The sequence below is a fragment of the Protopterus annectens genome, chromosome 7.part0, assembly GCF_019279795.1.
Source record: "Protopterus annectens isolate FY-2018-M chromosome 7.part0, PAN1.0, whole genome shotgun sequence".
NCBI classification, from domain to species: Eukaryota; Metazoa; Chordata; order Ceratodontiformes; family Protopteridae; genus Protopterus; species Protopterus annectens.
This window is the reverse complement of record NC_056739.1, coordinates 1,540,848,210-1,540,867,279: the sequence shown is the minus strand read 5'-3', so window position 1 is coordinate 1,540,867,279 and position 19,070 is coordinate 1,540,848,210. Positions and strand designations below refer to the sequence as shown.

General features: G+C 37.1%; 1 protein-coding gene across 1 annotated transcript in view; it reads left to right on the top strand.

The window, feature by feature from the left end:
* CFAP92 (cilia and flagella associated protein 92 (putative)) overlaps nucleotides 1-18,671 on the top strand; it is a 1,173,156-nt gene extending 1,154,485 nt beyond the window's left edge. Inside the window, exon 18 of the mRNA XM_044078084.1 lies at nucleotides 18,408-18,671. Within this exon, the coding sequence (XP_043934019.1) occupies nucleotides 18,408-18,600 (193 nt within the window). The 3' untranslated portion in view covers nucleotides 18,601-18,671. The remainder of the gene's footprint in view (nucleotides 1-18,407) is intronic.
* Nucleotides 18,672-19,070: the final 399 nt, after the last annotated feature.

Genomic DNA, 19,070 nt, shown 5'->3' with positions numbered 1-19,070 from the left:
AGTTTCCTGGTAACACAAGATTTAATAGATGCTTATCATGATATCCCTACTCATCCAAACTTATGACGTTTCCTAAGGTTTTGTGTGTATAGATCATATTATCAGTTCACTGCCTTAACCTTTGGACTATACACTGCACGAACAGTATTCACAAAGTGTCTAGCTACAGTATTCACAAAGTGCCTAGCTACATGCTATCCACATTTTTCCATATTTAGATAACTTGTTATCTTTGCAGTCTTTTTCAAAGTGTCAGGAATCTTTCACTTGTGTGAAAGATCTCTTACACAAGTTCAGATTCCAAGAGAATGTTCAAACAAATCTTTGTTGACTCCACACAGGAGTCAGCTAGAAACCACAATTCAAAGAGCCTTTCTTCCACAGGAAAAAAATAGATCTATATCTAGATATATTTCTTAGGTTTTCCACTCAGTCTTTGGTCACTGTGCAGGAATACCTCAGGATTTTGGGTCTCATGGCATCTATGATTCTCACAATACCCCTGGCAAGAATTCCAAATGAGAAAGATACAATGGTATCAGAAGTTTCTTTGGTTGCAGTCAAATCCTACTGTTGGGACATGACAGAAGAATAATCACTTGGTGGAGACAGCAAGTATCCATAATTCCAAGTCTCCCCTTCTCCCTCTTTGTTCCAGGACAGTCACTCTGCACAGATGTCCAGGACTTCACTTAGGAAGCAGTTTCAGGAGGGATAAAAGTGCAAGATATGTGGGACACCAAAGAGAGATACAAGCACATAAACATAAAACAGATGTTTGCCCTGATCAAGGCACAAAACTAAATCATCTTTGGTCCCTGGGACCCCTTCAAGTTCTTAGAAGTAGTACCACAGTCATGTGGTGCATCAACAAGCAAAGGGGAACCAGTTCATATCCCCTTTGCAGACTGCCCATATTAGCCTGGGATACAGCTTCACAATGCAATCTCATTCTACAAGCATCCTACATTTCATCAGAGAAAAACTGTGCAGCAGACAAACTGAGCAGGACAAGGGCAGATCCTCATGAATGAAATCTAGATTAGGGGGTTCTTACAAGATTGTATCCAACTGCAGGGATTTCTGACCTCTGCAAGAAGGATATCTGAGTTGCAAGCTCTTATGGTGAGTCAACTCTATCTCATTTTCCACAGAAACAGGGTTTCTTTGAGAACTAATCTTTTTATGCCAAAAGTGGTATCTACGTTTACTTCAAGCCAAACTAACCATCTCCCCATTTCCTTTCCTGAAACTAAAAATGAGGGAGAAAGGATACGCCATACCTTGTATATCCATAGACAACACATGTACTATAATGACAGAACTAAATCTTTCAGCTCATCAATTTTATTTATTTATTTATTGACATTTGGGGACCAGGAAAGTCCGACTGGGTCACAGACCCCTTTTCAGCAGAGGCCCAGGGAGAAAAACTCCATCGTACAAAGTTTAAGTAATAAAAAGTATATGTAGACTTAATCAAAATTATTGAACGTCATACATTTATATCACATTTGTCTGAGATATAATAATTTATATTAGGATGTTTTCCATTCACAACACTTGAAATATAAATGACAATTTGGAGAAATAGATATAATTGTGTTAAGAGAAAATTAATTGTTCATTTCTTGTAAAGGTAAGAAGGAGAACCTGTCAAAACAGACTATTGCCAAATGGTTGTCTAAGACTATTACCTTTTATTATATTCACCACAACAAAACTATTCCAGGCAGGGTCAAGGCCCACTGTACCAGGGCCTTGGCTTCATCCATAGGTTTTTGTAATTAATTGGACTGTAGAAGTATTCTAGAAGCAGCAACATGGTCCTCTGAACATACTTTTACAAAGCACTATAAGCTTGATTCATTCTCTTGGTCTAGATCAGACTTTGCTAGGCCCATTCTCCAGGAGCTTCTGGACCCTTGTCATTCCACCTCCCATATGTAGTAAGCTAGAGTAATCTACCTATATGGCTAAGGCTACTGAAGCCATGATGAATATGATGAACATAGACCATTTGTGTAAGTAAACTTACCACACCATAGATGTTCAAATAATCACTGCTCCCACCATCCTCCTGTTTTTTGGTTTGTTGTTTATGCCAGGGTGTGAACATATATTATTTGTGGTTCCTAGTATTGTCCTTTCAAGGCTCAGCCTCCATCTGTCTCTTGGAATTGAAATCTCTGAAGGACTTAGCGCCCAAACCTGTCTTTTTAGTCAGCTCAACTTGAGATGACTGATGGTTATGTGAGTGGAAGGTGCCCTGAAGCTTTGGAAGCTGGTTGGTTGTTATATCCTTGACAGGATATAACCCATGTGGCTAGGGCTACTGCAGCAGTGATCATTTGAACATCTACTTTAATGTTAAGTTTACTTACACAGCTGTACTTTATCTTGACAGGACATCAACCTTCAGAACCTCTGATCAGTTATTTATTTCTTATGAAGGTAAGAAAAAGAACAATCTGTGTCAAAGCAGACAATCTCCAAATAGTTGTCAGGAGATATTTCTTTATGTTATACCCACCACAACATGTCAATTCCAGGCAGGGTCAAGGCACACTGTGCCAAGGTACTGGATTCATCAGTGGATTTTTGGAAAGGGGTGAATTCTAGAAGTACTCTAGAAGCAGCAACTTGGAGCATGCATGTAAGTAGTCACTCAGTATGTTAGATAGTTTGTTTAAGTTTAATGTTCCTGCTATCCATCCTGATGTGTTTGTATACAATAAACTACTTAAACAAACACCCAAGCCTCAACGTCTTCTTATTGCACACAAGAAAAGCAACATAGTGTCAGAATAGAGTCAGAGCCATGAGGCAAGCGGTTAAAGTTGGAGGAATATATAGGAGTGGGTCACTCCTACTGCTCAAATGACTCACAAAACAGGTCAGAAATAAATTCCAGGCACTAAAACTTGCTTACATTATTTATTTCGCTACAAATATAAAACAAAGCACTCACACTGTTCAAAATTAATTTCTTATTAAATAAAGTGTCCAAAACTGTGACATATTGATAAAATTATTCAAAATAATTACGAAAAAGTTTGAAACATCCAAATCGAATAAAATGTGCAAAAAAGGGAAATTACCATATTTTTTCACTATGTATTGTTTTTCATATTAACTAAAGCTATTCAAAGTATCTAAAGTGTGCAAAGTGTTTGCAAGTGCGTGCAGTATTACAGTGCAGTTTTTCCATACAGTATAGTTATTTCAAAAAATATTTTGCAAAGTACAGTTATTTCAAAGTATATTTCACAGAGTACAGTCTTTCAAAGAGTTATTGCACATTTGAATATTATTACAAGTACCTGGTGTGTGTGCATGCTCGTACATAATTACAAGGGCCAGGACTGCATTGTGTTTTACTATAATCTGTGGGCATGGCAGAACGTTTTCACAGATCTGCACTGCTTGTGTTTGATAGCAATATTGCAGAAAATTGGAGAGCGTTCTGAGCAGGAATATGATATTTTCATACAGCTGCTTTTTCTGACAATGATGCATGTACAAAGGCATTTATTCTGCTTAATTTAGTTGGTTCAGAGGCCATTGAAAGCGAGCATTCATTTGTGTATGCACCTGTTGTGTTAGCAGTGGAGGGGGAAGACTGTCATATTGTGGTACTGGCTGAAATGCCGGAAGACCCTGAGTGGTTAAAATGTAAATTTAGAGAAATGTGTAACCCCCAAACAAATATTACAATGGAAAGACCCTTGTTTTACACAAGAGGTCAGAAGCCTGGTGAAACTTTTGCTGCATACATAACTGACTTGAGAAATAAGGCTAAACTGTGCAGATTTGGTGATTTGAGAGATGAGTTTATAAAAGACAGGCTTGTGTGTGGTATTAATAATAACACAGTGAGAAAGATTTTGTTTTGAGACAGTTGTTTAACTTTGAATAATGCCATTGAGATTTGTCAGATATATGAGCTTCCAGAAAAGCATACAAGTATCTTACAAATGAGAATAGCTGTGGAAGGCACAGTGACAAAGCTCATGTTAATAGTATGCAGCACGTGGTTAAAAGAAGCAGGCTCAAACACATGGCAGCCCCTACAGGTCCTGTAACAGTCCCTGGGAAGTCCCAAGTCTTTCCAGCAAATTCCAGAACATGCTCAGTGAAGCATAAGGGCAAGTCAACAAAGTCAAAACATGTGCCAACACCCACCTTCATTCATAGGTTTATAGGTGTGTACTAGGCTAATGGCCCTGGAGCCTTTACAAGCCTAGCCCATAGAAGTGCCCTGGCATTGTGCCACCCAATGTTAGTTACCATTGCCTCTATCAAGTAGAGCCACTGGAGTGATCCCTGGAGTGAACTTTCTATTTCCCATCTACTCGTCAAAATTTCTGTTGAAGACGGCCAGTGAGGTGCTCTGCTTGAAGTGTATAGGAAGTTTATTCCAGACCATGGGCAGTCTCTGGACTATGAACCTGTCCCTCCAGCATGTTCTGTTGATTGCGGTAATGAGGTTGAGGTCTCTGGAGCATGTGGTGTGGCAGGATTGGTATTTCTTTAGATGTGGCATTTCTAACAGAGCTGGGTCAGACATGGCTTTGTAACTCAAGCAGAGCTCACCTCTTAGTAGACGGTATAAGACAGTAGTCAACTGTCATAATTTTGGTGGTAATCATGAACCCAAATGAGAAAAGTGCTTAACTTTTGGTCAGCAGTGTCATTCTTGCAATGAGTGGAATCATTTCAAAAGATTTTGTAAATCAAATAAGGCATATTCTTTTATTAAAAGAGAGCATTCCAAGAAGCAAGTTGATCAATTAAGAAGCTGCAACTCCAATTTTATGTTGATGGTGTGTCTGTGCTTGGTGAAAAAGTCAGTGTAGTAGATCTGTGGGCAAAGATTTAAATCTTTTGTACTGTTTGGATTAATGGGAGTCCCATATATCTCAAAATAGACACTGGCTCAAAGTGTAATGTTATGTCAGCAAAAAATTTGCTAGAGTAAAAGCTACAGAACATCTTGATTTGACAAAGTGTGCAAAGCTTGTTGCTTATGGTGGTGAAGAGATTCAAATCGAAGGCTCAGTAGTGCTTTCATGTTATTCCACTGGGAACAGCTATGACTTGCAGTTTTACATAGTCAAGAGACGTGCAGTCATTATTAAGCCTCAGAGACAGTTTGCAAATGGAACTGCTTTCACTTAATAAAGAAGTCCACCATGTAAGCCTGCATGACAACAGCTCAAATTTCACCCAAACCATTTTTTCTGAGTATACTGATATTTTTGCAGACAAACTAGGCAAACTACTAGTTGTGTACTCTATGAAGTTATACCCAGAGGTCAGTCACCACGGAAAGTTCCAGCAGCTATGCAGGGTAGAGTCAAAGCTGAGCTAGACAGAATGGTGCAGTAGGAGTTATTTGTCCAGTAGAAAAACCTACTGAATGGGTATCCTCCATGGTAGTAGCTAATAAGAAAAGTTCAGATGATAATAGAATATGCATTGATCCAAGAGATTTAAACAAAGCATTAAAAAGGCCTCACCATCCAATGCACACAGTCAGAGAGGTTGCTGCCCTAATGCCAAATGCCACTGTTTTTCTGTCTTAGATGCAAAGAGTTCATTTTGGCAAATTTTGCTTGACTGAAAATCTTCATTGTTAACCACATTCAGCACACCATTTGGAAGATATAGATTTCTGAGAATGCCATTTGGAATAAATTCTGCCAGTGAAGTCTTTCAGCATGCAATGGAGCAAATTGTTTCTGGCTATCCCTGTGCTATTATAGTAGATGATATTCTAGTAGGAGGCAATGGTGAAGTCAGACATGATAGAAACCTCAATAAAGTTCTGGAAAGAGCATGTGAAGTGAATCTTAAGCTGAATCTTCAGACGTGCATATTCGAGCTATGAGACGTTACTTATGTTGGTCACTTGTTTACCATTTCAGGTTTATGAACAGATCCTTCTAAGCAAACAGCACTCGAAATGTTAGCTCCAGAAAATCTCCAAGCCATACATTTTCTTGGCATGGTCAACTATCTAGGCAAGTTCATTCCTGATTTAAGTTAACTTTCCTAGATCCATATGTATCCATATGGGGGGTGTGGGGGGTGAAGCCCCCCACCTAAAATGCTTGTCGATCAAATGAACTGTCGACCAAATAAACAGTCGACCATATGAACTGTCGACCAAGTCATATAGACCCATATATATACATATATATATATATATATATATATATATATATATATATATATATATATATATGTACACACACATACATATGGTCATCTCTGGCAGACATATCTCGTGGTACTTTGGAAGCTCATCAGTTCACCTACAGCATGAGCTTGGAATGCAGAAGGAAACACCTAGCAAAACCCACTAGAATTCAACAAGGATATATATGCTCCAAAGAAGGTACTCCTGCCAAGATTTCAGCTGTAGAACCAGGCACTGTGAGGCAATATCAGGGAATATTATCCAGCAACAATGAATTTAGAGACAAACAGAAATCATTGTTTGAAATTGTACTTGATTAAATTGATGAAAGTGGAACAGTGGAATGCTTCTACATTAAACATTCAATAAGACCCATATATGTCAAACACGTAGAGAAAACATATTTAGGGTTAACAAAAATGGACAAAATATAATATGTTAAAATTGGAGTAAATAATTCAAACTCTGCAATAAATGTTATTGCAACTCAAATACACCTAGTGTCTACAATTGTACCTTAAGTGATTCTTTCTCTAAAGTCTGCCATTCCTTAAATATTTTATTGCCTAATAAGCAAGGAAGTCAAATGAAACAAAATCCATTAATGATGCTAATGCTCATATTTTAATAAAATGTTATGGTATTAACTCTGCTAATCTTCAAATAAAAGCAGATTTCTCAGTAAAATTCCAAGTAAACTTGGCTCTATGGTAAAAAGAGGAAGATGTCCTGACTGTGTCCCAGATGATTCAAGTTTAGGTAGTGGTCAAGGTAATCCTGGCCTCCTTCTGTGGGAAGAGAGTAGGGAAGGTATAACCATGGGCTCTACAATGGGAACTAGGACCATGATGGGACAGCTGCTGGTTGATGAGTGAAGGCAAATATATTATAAAATGACCTAACCAAGATAACTTCAAAAATCAAGGAGAGATGGTCAAGGGCAAAAAATATATTTATTAAAACATTCTAAAAACACTTTCATACTTGGTGTATTTTAACATTTAACAATTCCTTCTTAGCAGATAAAAAGAAGCAGCATCACTTTGTAATTTAAGGTGACTTTCTTGTGGCACCACTGTACACCCACCCATGTGACATAACCCATCACAGTGATGGCTGTTTAGGAGTCACTGAGGAAGCCCTTATCATGAGCAGCATATGATGCTGCTGGCTACCTTACTTTTCTCCACCTCCCACACCAAGATTCTGCAGTCTTCGCTCCAATCTACTACACAGAGGTTCATAGGTCCACAGGTAACTGCTAAGTTAGCTGTCCTTGCAGGCCATCTTAAGCCTAGCCAGTTTCTCTTTCCCTTTGGTGCTTGAATTAACCTATCCCATATGCTGTTAAACTGTACTTACCCATCACATGTTCAATAATTATATATTACCCCTAAAGGAGATTCTACCAATAGGGATGACTGCAATTAGGGGTACACAGAACAGACAACAGGTAATTGAATTTACTGGAGGAAACTGGCAAAGGAACTAAGGTATTGAGAACAAATAATTACAGAGGGAAAGGTAACAGATGAAATAGTAAAGGAAACCAATGCTGCTTTGACAAAAAGACTGCCAGTAAAACGAGTTTGGGTGGTTCCTTTTGAGTCTTGCGAAGAATGTTTGGAAGAAGAGCTAGAGAAGGAAAGGCATAGTGGAACTTCCCTGTCCACTGGAAGGAAAAGGCATCCGTTATCCAGGCTGTGAGACAAGGGTCCCAGGTGCAGAAATGTAGGAACTGATGGCTGGCTGCTGATGTAAAAAGGTCTATCTGAGGAGTATCCCACTGAAGGGTGATCACACAGAAAAAGGTCTCTGTTCAAAGTCCATTTATGGCTAAGGAAGTCTTCTAGCACATTGTCCTGAGAAGGGATATATGAGTCTGTGAACATGATCCCTATCCCTGTATTCTGTCTCCTACAGGCTTTTGAAAGGAAATCTATACCTGGCATAAAGGGCACTGTCAGACCTCACTCTGATGGACCTCCTGCATATCCACAAAACAAACAGCACCAGAATTACCTGTTCTAAAGACTTAAACCTTGCCTGTGATATAAATAGGACCTGCTGGACAGATAAGTATGCATCCCAGAAACTACGCCGTCTATGGATCAGGCTACCCATCTATGTGAAGCAGAGTTCCTCCCTACCCAGTTCAACTGCAACTTGGACAATTGGATGGAAAACCAGAAATTCATCCCTGGTTTGGCACCTATGTCTCTAATAGACACAGGTAACCTGTAAATGGATCATCTCCCAGGCCCATGCTTACACTTATCAAGGGTATCAGAATTTGTCAGAGATTTGGAATGCATGGCTAGACGTAAAAAGGCCCTTGTGGTCGCTAGCCTGGTAAACACCTATGAACCTTTGAACCTATGATGTACATCTGGGTGGCCAGGTTCCGCACCTCCTGTACTAACCTGCACAGATGTTAAAACTTGGTGCCTCCCTGTTTGTTTACGTACCAAATTACTGTGGTGTTGTCTGTGTACACTAGGATTGGCCTCAGTTTCCAAAGGTTGGTCAAAGTCTGAACAGCCCTCATTTCCTTCAGAGTGATATGTTCCTTCAAGAACTGAGGTTGCCATTTTCTCTGCTGTCCGTAACCCCCATGCTTTGCCTGATGCATCTGTGTAAACCTGAAGTACAGGAGAAGATGGTGTGAATGGCAGACCTGGATTGAATGAGGCCTGTCCTCTGGAGTTTCCCTATGGGGTTTTTCAGATCATATTTCCTAGTGGGTTTTCTTTGTTTTGAGCTTTCCTAGAATCCCTTCTAATGAAGAAGATACATTCAAATGGGTAGTTCCTTTGGTATGTAGGAACTGAAGAGAGAGTGGCTGACTGTGAAGCCATGCATATAACATATGCAATATCTGCATATAACAGATCCAGTGGCAGCTGCCCTAGAAGAAGTATCTATAGCATCGTAACTGCACTTAATGCTGTGTTTGGTCATTTGAGTGGCCTGGGATAATAGGCTCTGCATTTTATGCTTAGACTCTGCCGTATGAGAATACAACATATTTTTTTAAGGAACGAAGGCCACAGATCAAGTACTTTGTCATTTGCATCTGGTAGCAGAGGTGTAAACATTCTTCCCCTATCTATCTACAGCCCTACTATATGTGTCCATAGATAGTGCATTAGCACTGGGCAGATGTTTAGAGGGCTTATCCGAAGGAGAGTGATACTGCAGAGGGGTCTGCCACCGGATTCTTGTATAAATATTTTAAATCATTAGGCACCTTGCAATACCTAAACTTTCAAGGTTGAGACAGTGATAAATCCAAAGTTGTCACAAAGCTAGCAAACCCAAGAATTCAACTCCAAAGGAAACACCAGATACTTTATTAAAACAACAAAGCTTTCGGATTACAAATCCTTCATCAGTGCTAGCATGTCCTATGAGAATCTAAACCTCTGATATATACACTCAATTTAGGAGTCACATGAATACAGCCAGCCTATAAAAACATAAAAACAATTATCTCCACTTACACTTTAATAATAAACTAATCCTACTAAAATATTCTTATTAAAATATAGACAAATACAAATAAATATAAATGGATATAGTACAAATATTTATTTATTCTATCAGTGCACTTCCTTTTGTTTTTTAACTAATACTGGCTTTATGCTGACCATAGTATTTAATCCTGGTTCAGTATCAGCTCTCAGCCTAATTATCCAAGCATGTTCCCTGTTTTCCAAGGCATTGTTTACATCACCACCTCTAATATGCTTTTGTATTACATCCATTACTCTAAATTTAAAGTTATCCCCACTACCTTTTTCTATTATATGCTTACTTAAGGCATTATTTTCTATCTTCCTACATATGTTTGATTTGTGTTCTATAATACGGTCTTATAGTTTTCTACTACTTTTACCCACATAAAAGAATGAACAAGATGTGCAAGTTGCTAGATACACTATATTTTCTGTATTACAAGTTGCCGTACATTTAAATGAATAGATATCTGCTGTTAATGGATGTCTAAATATAGTAGTATCTTTCCTATAAATGTCTTCACAGCAACTACAATTCATACAGGAATAAGTTCCTGCTTTTAAAGCATTCGGTCGATCCTTCTTTATGCTAAAAAAGTTTTTATAGCACAATTTTATTTTTAAGTTTTGAGAATTTTTATAAGCAAACTTCGACGTATTGTCTAATAATTGACGTAATTCTGGCATGACCATCAACATACCCCAGTTTTTTTCTATAACCTTCTTGACTTCTTCAATTCTCAAATGATATGTTGTCAAATATCGAATTGTCTCTCTTTTAGTAGTATTAGATGTTATGCACTGCTGCTCTGTGCTAAAGGACACAATGTTATTTTCTTTTCTTGCTTCCAAGGTTTCATTCATATGTTGCTTTATCATTGTATGCGGATACCCTCTATCTAATAGTTCACTAGCCATATCTTCTGATTGCTTTTCACATATTTCGTCATTACTATTTAGCCTACTCACTCTCATCATCTGAGATCTTACTATCCCTCTAAATGTATGTGATGGATGCATACTGTTCTTATGTACATATCGATTCACCTGTATTTCCTTTTTATATACACTAGTCTCAGTCTTACCACCTTTTTTCTCTAGCATTATATCTAGCTAGGATAGTTTCACTGATGAGCATACCATTTTAAATTGAATAAATGATGTAGTACTTTCCATATTATCTACAAAACTCTTGAGTGCTTCCTCGGTTCCTTTCCATACTAAAAAGCAATTGTCTACAAACCTACCATAGTACAATATATTATCTTTCATTTCATTCTATGCACCAAATATTACATTCTTTTCCCACTGATGCATTACTAGGTTTGCATAAGTGTTACCCATTGCTGTACCCATGGCTACACCTGCTAAATGACGATACGGTTCCTTATTAAACAGAAACACATTTTTTGTCAGAACTATATGCAACAAGTGACAGATGTTCTCTATTTCACCTGCCTGTGTTTCTGTTTCCTTCATTCAAAAAACTATGGATAGCTTGTATCCCATATTCATTCGGTATCACCGTAAATAAAGAATTTACATCCAATGTAGCAAACATAAATTCTGTACTAATATTAGATACATGCCATTTCTTCAGTTTTGGTAAGAAATCCTTAATGTCCTTTATATAGCTATTACATTGTGGCAAATATTTAAAGTAGCTTGAAGGTAAACAGACACTGGTTCAGTGATACATCCCCTCCCTGAAACTATAGGTCTCATAGGGGGATGGGTCACTGATTTGTGCAGTTTGGGTATTCCATATATCATTGGTATCTTGGGACAGGGTACAGTGAAAAAATGTATTAACTCTGTTGTCAAGTTGTTATTAAACTGCATATCATAGTATAGTGCTGTTATAAAATAAATCCTGAAGAAAATGCTGGGCAAAAGATAATCAAATGTTGCACACAAAAACAGCAGAAAACATCAATGGAAATACAAAACGGAGAGGTGAAATATAATGCATTCTTGAAAAATAGTAGTGGAACAGACAGTTTTGGAGCAAATGGAAGAAGACTCTAAAAATAGGTTTCTCACAAGGAATACACTAAATCTCAGTTGAGCATGTGAAAAAATCTCACTTATCTATGAAAGAGGGTCCCCTTTAGCTCACTGAATGGCCATAACGTCGACATGCATATGGCCGAGACAACAGCATTGTTTCTTCAAAACATCGAGCGGTTTGCATGGAGATCACCACAGGGAAAAATTGCCATTCACTTCAATGTTAAGTGCGATCTAGTTAAGTAGCAGGTGGTGTGGGGGTACAGTAGGGGTGTATCCCCCTGCTGTAGTAAAAAAAAGTGGGTTTTTTTTGTTTTTTCATTTGGGGTCAATGTTTTGAAGATATGATGTTATCATCTTGGCCATATGCATATTGACATTATGGCCATTTGATGAGCTGAAGTAGACCCGTGGAAGGAGAGATCCAAATTTTATAAAATCAAATGAATGATCAATAAAAACAAATCAAGAAAAGGCTGTCCAAGGCTGACTGGAATTCCTGAAATACTGTTACAGGAGTCTACCATAGAAGACTATATCAGTATAAATGTATTAATGTGGCTAAACCTCCTAAACACTTTAGATATGTCCTGTATATGCTCTATTACTTCAAAACCAAGGAAAGAATGAATATTCTGAGCAATAAAGGGAATACATTTTAAAGGATGAAACAACAGTCACAAATTACTTGGCAGTATCCTTCAATAAAAGAAGGAGAACATGAACTGAGCAGGTTGAGGTTTACCACAGCATAGGGGTATCTGGACAGACATACTAGCAGACAAAGGTCACAACAGCACATGCATCTTTAGGAATGCAGCTGAATCCTGGAATATTGTAACAACTTAAAAAGACGAAATGTAAATACAGAAAAATATATACATCACTATACATACTGTCTATGGAAGTATGGCTCCAATCCAATAACAGAAACTATGCACACTTGCATACACTAGTGTGCTGCTAGGAGGGTCTATATTATATGAATGAAAGTTCATATAAACGAACGCTCTAATGAGCAAAAATCCAGGAAATAGAAAACAATATTGTGGGGGGCACCCCCCCCCCCACACACACACACACTAAATATATATTCCAACTCCAAGATAGCACTACAGTGAGGAAAGTGCAAAAGCTACATTCTTCACTGTACTGCTTTCCCACAGCACGCATCTCGATTTCTGGGATTTTTGCTCATTAGAGTGCTTGATTATATGAACTTCCGTTCATATAATATAGACCTGCTAGGACACCCACAGCTATGAAAAAAGAGAATCAAAAGACCCCTAGAAAAATGTAAAGTGTTTTGCTAAATGTGTCTTGGAAGGAAACAAAGAAGGACAAAAATAAAGCTCTGGACCTCTTTGGAATCTAGCAAAGAAACAAAGAATAGCGGAAAGGCAGGTAGATTGAAAACATTATAGGAAAATTGCTGGCAGAGACATCTGAGATCAGAGATCAAGGGAAAAAAGATGAAAAAAAAACAGGAAAAGAGTAGAAGCAGAACATGAAGTGAAGAAAATGTGAAGTGGACAGATGGGTATGATAGATACAGGAGAGGAACAGCCACCACAGAAGAGCACTCAAGGAGGTAAAGAAGATGCCCAGACTCCCAGAGCACCACCCAAAGCAGCATAGCTGCATGGATGCAGTTGGAAATATTGGGCATATAGGTTGAGCAGAAGGGAACAATAAAAGGGACAGACTGAACATGTGAGTACATTTCTTTTGGGTACTGAGAAAGGCTCAGATTTGATAGAAAGTACCAATCAAAAAGAAGGAGCTGGTAAACACATAGCAATTATCACACTGAACACCATTTAAGCAATAATGCCCAACAGCTTTTGCTTTATTAGGGAAATAAGTCAACCCAGGAGTGTTGTGAGATCCAATACCACAAGCAGAGTGGCTCTCTACCTCTGAAATGTTCATTATTTCTCCCGATAACACTCACCTGGAGGGTAGTATTGCACTTAGAAAATGGGCTATATGTTAATTTTCAGTATTTGTTTTATCATTAGTATTATACATTTGTTTTATATTTTTAATGTAAAATAGCTCATCCATCTAATGTTTCATAATTGAATGTAGGTTATGTAATTGTTGGAGAATGTAGTTTACATCCAAAATATACATATATACATTATGCAAGTATTTAATGTCTACACACAGTACACATGTACACACAGTGCATTTGATATGTGCACTTACTAACAGATGCAGAGATAGAGTCACTCACACATATGCAGAAATTCACATACGTGCACACACACATGCCCAGCAGTTACTGCCACTTTGACTGTATACATCTTAGGCATCTAATTTTGATCAAATAAATGAAAAAAATTCAAACAATGCAAAGCAGTGCATCTCTTCCCCACCCCACATCTCTCAAATGTCCCTGATTCTGTAGAATGTCCCTAATTTTGCCTCATACTTTTGGTCTGTCTTTTGAAAAATGTTTGATTTTCTAGTAAATCTCTGTCATCATAGTCTCATACTTCTTATTGTTCAGAAAAAGCATGTTGCTACACATTTTTTTGCTCTGTTAACATTTTAAGTGAATTAGAGTAATATTTAAAAAAAAAATATCTCTAATTGTGGATCTTTGCAACCTCATTATTGTTGGCTTTTTCCAGAATTCTTGATCAAAGAGATTGATAAATATGTGCATGTGCAAACACACTCTCACACACTCTGTCTCTCTCTCTTTCACACAGACACACACAAAAAGTGCATAATTTTTGCTGTATTTTTCCACTCTTCCTAACCATGTTTTTTAAGCCACAGTTAGCAAAGGAAAAGTAAACTGGAAATTTCTTGCAAATGTGATGCAGTTCTTTTCTTAGCAGAGTCATTTGCTTTAGTCTTCTTTTTATTTACTTATTTTATGATAGCTAAACTGCAGTGTTTAGCTAGCATAAGCAAGATGGTGGCTTTTCTGTTTTCTCTGTCTGTGCTTCAGGGTGGCTTAATATGCTGCTTTGAAGCTATGGACTTTATACCTGTCTGTCCTTGTACATTAATACCTTGTTGGAGACCATCTGTTACACAATAGGATATTGTCTGTAAAACCTCCTCACTTTCTAAGGAAGAGCAAGGCCTCTGTGGGACAGAGACATTGCCATGGTATGCATGTGAGTTAGTAAGATGGAAAATTATTGTCAGGGGAATCTGATATGCAAAGTAAAGTTAAGGAAACCAAAAGCACACTCTCAAAGTCTCCACCCCTGTCATCCACTTTTACCTGTTCTACAAAAATAAATAAACTTTATAAAAGTGATACATATGGTACTGTATTTATAAAGGGCATATGAACGTTATTAGAATTTAACAGTTTGAAGCAAGAGAGCTGCTTTGGCTGCTGATGCTGCAGGCTACTTATTCCCTTAGAGTAGCTGATCATACTAATAGCAAATTTATTTTAAAGCTGTGGCAAGTTAAGTGATATTTTTTGACAAAAACTAGAACATATGATTTTATATTTAGTCTGCTTAAGGAATTTGTTTTCTGTATATTCTAATTTAACTTTTTTATGATTGGTTTTATTGACGTTTCATGATCTACTGAATGTTGTTAAAGGGCAGTAAATACTTTGTGATAATTTATTCTGATATCTCAAATAACAAATGAGACAAAAAAAAAAGTTCAAGTAATTTAAACTGGTGTTTCACGTGTGTGTATTTTTGGTTTATCTTTATTTTGTATGCTGGTGAGATTTTTGAACACTTTATTATCTTAAAAATAAACTGAAAGACTAGAACACATGGTGAGAGGAGGGAGAATAGAAGGAAAAAGGGCATGGCCACTCCAGCAAATACAATTGCTGTGGACACATAGCATTCACTGGTTGTCACATAGTTATTAGCATTTGCTGTCCATTTAAATTGTGGCAAATGACATCAACATATTACATCAGAGAGAAGATGAAGTACTGGTGGAGGTACATAGTAACACGCTACATTAAGTGTTTGCACTTATTAGATACTAGCCTTATATGGCAGAAATACAGCACATTAAGCCATAACCTATTTAATTCCAGTAGGAGTAGAATGCAAAACATGTGAGAAAGATGAAACCTATTCCATATTGCAGCTTAGGCAAACAGTCGATGGCTCACATTTATGACCACAGTTTGAGTGAATTCTCAATGAACTCTGGATTAAAGCATATAAATACTGTTTTAGGTTTGATGAAGCCCAGTTAAGGGTGAAAGCACTCATTTATTTAATATATTTTACTTTCAATAAAGAAGTACTGATTTCTAAACAATTTATAAGTGTTTGCTTACTTTGAAGTCTTAACTGAGCTTGTCTACATTTTGTTATTCTTTTTTCCTGACTTTTAAGGAGTCTCAACCAGCAAATTAATTGCTTGCAAAACATCAGTTTTCAATGTAGCTTAATGTTTTTTCCTGTGGATGGGAAATGTCTTATCAAAAACTATTGCACCTCACTACAAGGATCTGTGTGTGTGTGTGTGTGTGTGTGTGTGTGTGTGTGTGTGTGTGTGTGTGTGTGTGTGTGTGTGTGTGTGTGTGTGTGTGTGTGTGTGTGTGCCTGTAGCGGTGTGGTTGCACATAACCACACGTGCAGGTGGTTATATATATGTGTGGGTGTGTGTGTGTGTGTGTGTGTGTGTGTGTGTGTGTGTGTGTGTGTGTGTACAACCACACATGCGTGCATGGTTATATATGTGTGTGCATGTATGGCTGTGCATGATTACATGTGCATGTGGCCACTTTTGTGTAAAGTACTTTGTTTCATAATGTTTTTCTGTTCTCTCACACAATTCTTTCTTGCCTTCTGTTCTGTATTGCCTTCTTAATACAAGTTTCTCATTGAAGCTCTACATTTATACTGTATTATGTTTTCCTGTTGTTTGATTTCTGCACTATATTTGCTGCAGTTAAGATTTCTAAAAGACCACCTGTGAAGTTTATTGTTATTATGTATTGTCAAGTTCTCTGCTATAATCATGTTCTGGGCTGGTATTTCAGATGCAAGATCTCTGAATTACCATATTTGCAGTTTATTCTTAAGCATCAGCAGTTTTTGTGATAAGTACTGTTGTTGTAATTTAGTATATTTTGTGTATTTTTAGTTTCTGTATTAATGATTGCTGAAATGTGATCCAAGCACTGATAGAAACCACATACATTTAGGATGGGATTAACAATATTTTTTCTTTGACTATATTCATATCACACTCTTTTCTGCTGCCCATGTTTTTCCCTGGTTCAAATCAAAGTGGACCCATTTCAGCCACTGCCCAGAAGCCATTACATACGTACACATAAGCAAAACAACAGATATTAGGCATTAGATATGCATAACAGTTCACAGTCCTGTACTGACTCAAAACAAGCAGTATATAATTTTTTAACATATAATAATAAATATAATAAACCCCCTGGTTTGAATGTATATGTTTCTTTGAGCAGTTTTTTGAGACTGAAAGCCAATTACATGTTGTAATTTTAAATTTAAATTTTCAATTTTTAATTTTTGCTTTGTGATACTGTAAAATAAATATTTATTATATTTATTATTATACGTTAAAAATAATTTTATATACTGCTTGTTTTGAGTCAGTATAGGACTGTGTACTAGCATTGTAAGGGTTAATTTCACCTTGGTAGGAAGCTTAATTAAGTGTATTTTATGATTGGTTAGTTAGGTTTTGTGGGGTATCAGTTTAGTATTTAAACTTGTCTTGTAAACTATATTGTTATTCTGATGAAGTCCACTACACTGGGACGAAAGCGCTCAAGAGTTTAATAAAGTTGGATGTTGAGCCACTGAGGTCTACTTCTTTTCGTTCTTAGTTGAACTTTTGTCCTGTTGGATTTTGTCAAAGTTGTTTATGGATGTGAGATTATTACCGACTTTGTAAAACATAAACATTTTGTTATATTTTGCAAATGTTTAGTTTCAGTAAGAATCTTTTTGCAGACTGGAAGTTTCTACTGTAATTGTGATGGGATTCCCGAATATGTTCGGCCAAGGGTGAAAAAGGAATGCTCAGTGAATTTTTGGCTGTTCTTGGTTCACTGTAGAATTGTGGCATCTTAAATGTAGGAGTGCTATTAATATTGTGTGGCTTACATTGTGATAGGCTTCCCCGAGTTTTGGGCCAAGGATAGAAAAAGAATGCTATTCTTGGGTCACTACAGAAATGAGGCATCTTGAGAGTATGAGTACTGTTCATATTGTGAAGTTTTAACCAGCAAAGTGGATTTTAGTCTTGGTAAAAGTCACTATAGAGTGTCTTGCAAATTAGTGTTAGTAGGAAGAGGTCAGCCTGTTGTTGTACAGGTAGACTGGTTCAGAGGCTGAGGAGGTAGAATTGTTATTGATGATCCTTTTCATTTATACTTTGTGGCCTGACACTCGACCACCAGTTTATTAAAATACACACTCATATTTATAAATTTGCTGATTAAAATTTGAATGCATGTTAACTCTTAAGAAATGACAACTCACAAATTAATTATTCTACAGACCTGGGATTTCAACCAATCATAACTGAATAAAGGTTAGAGATCTGTGCAGTTTAGTCAATCAATGTATGATTAGGTTGTATTTTACACAATGATTGTTTTCGTTTACCTGCACCCTTAAAAATGATAAACTCTGCAGTACTGAATTATATACTGTATCTGTTTATTCCAGCTTGTATTATTATAGTCATCCATTTCTTTACAAAAGAGATATCAAGGCCCTTTCTGCAGAAGAGAAAGATAATGTGCTGTTCCAAACACCTGTTCCTGCTGAAGAGCCAGTACCAGCTGCCAAGAAAGCACAGCATTCTGGGAACTTGATAGAAACAAATACTTATAACTCTGTTCTTTTACACATTGCCTAGATTGTTCATCCAGTTTTGGTGACATATGACTGTTGCATGTATTTATCAGTGTGTCTTAAATAAACACAGTATTTAAGTGGTATGATTTTCTTTGCATTTTTTTATTTATATAAATCAGCTGTTATTGAAATTAAAATGTTCCAGGCAGAGAAATTGTCAATAGTATTGAAGCTCAGCTGCTAATAAGCCCAGTGATGGGTAGTGGATTCTAAGGGCTCAATGTGTTGCATAATTTGAATGTCATTAATGTGTATTTCCCTTCATCTTAAAATAAATTGTTTTGTAGTATCTCTTCTCTGTCAAAAATTATAGATGTTTTGTTTAACCAAATCATAAGCAGGCTGTTCTTGTCTACAGCACACTCCATAAATGAAAGACTAGAGATAACTCTTCTAAATTACATTTCTTCACAATGTACCCATGATTCCTACAGCAACTCCACCAGTCAAGTTTTATTAGTACTTTTCAGT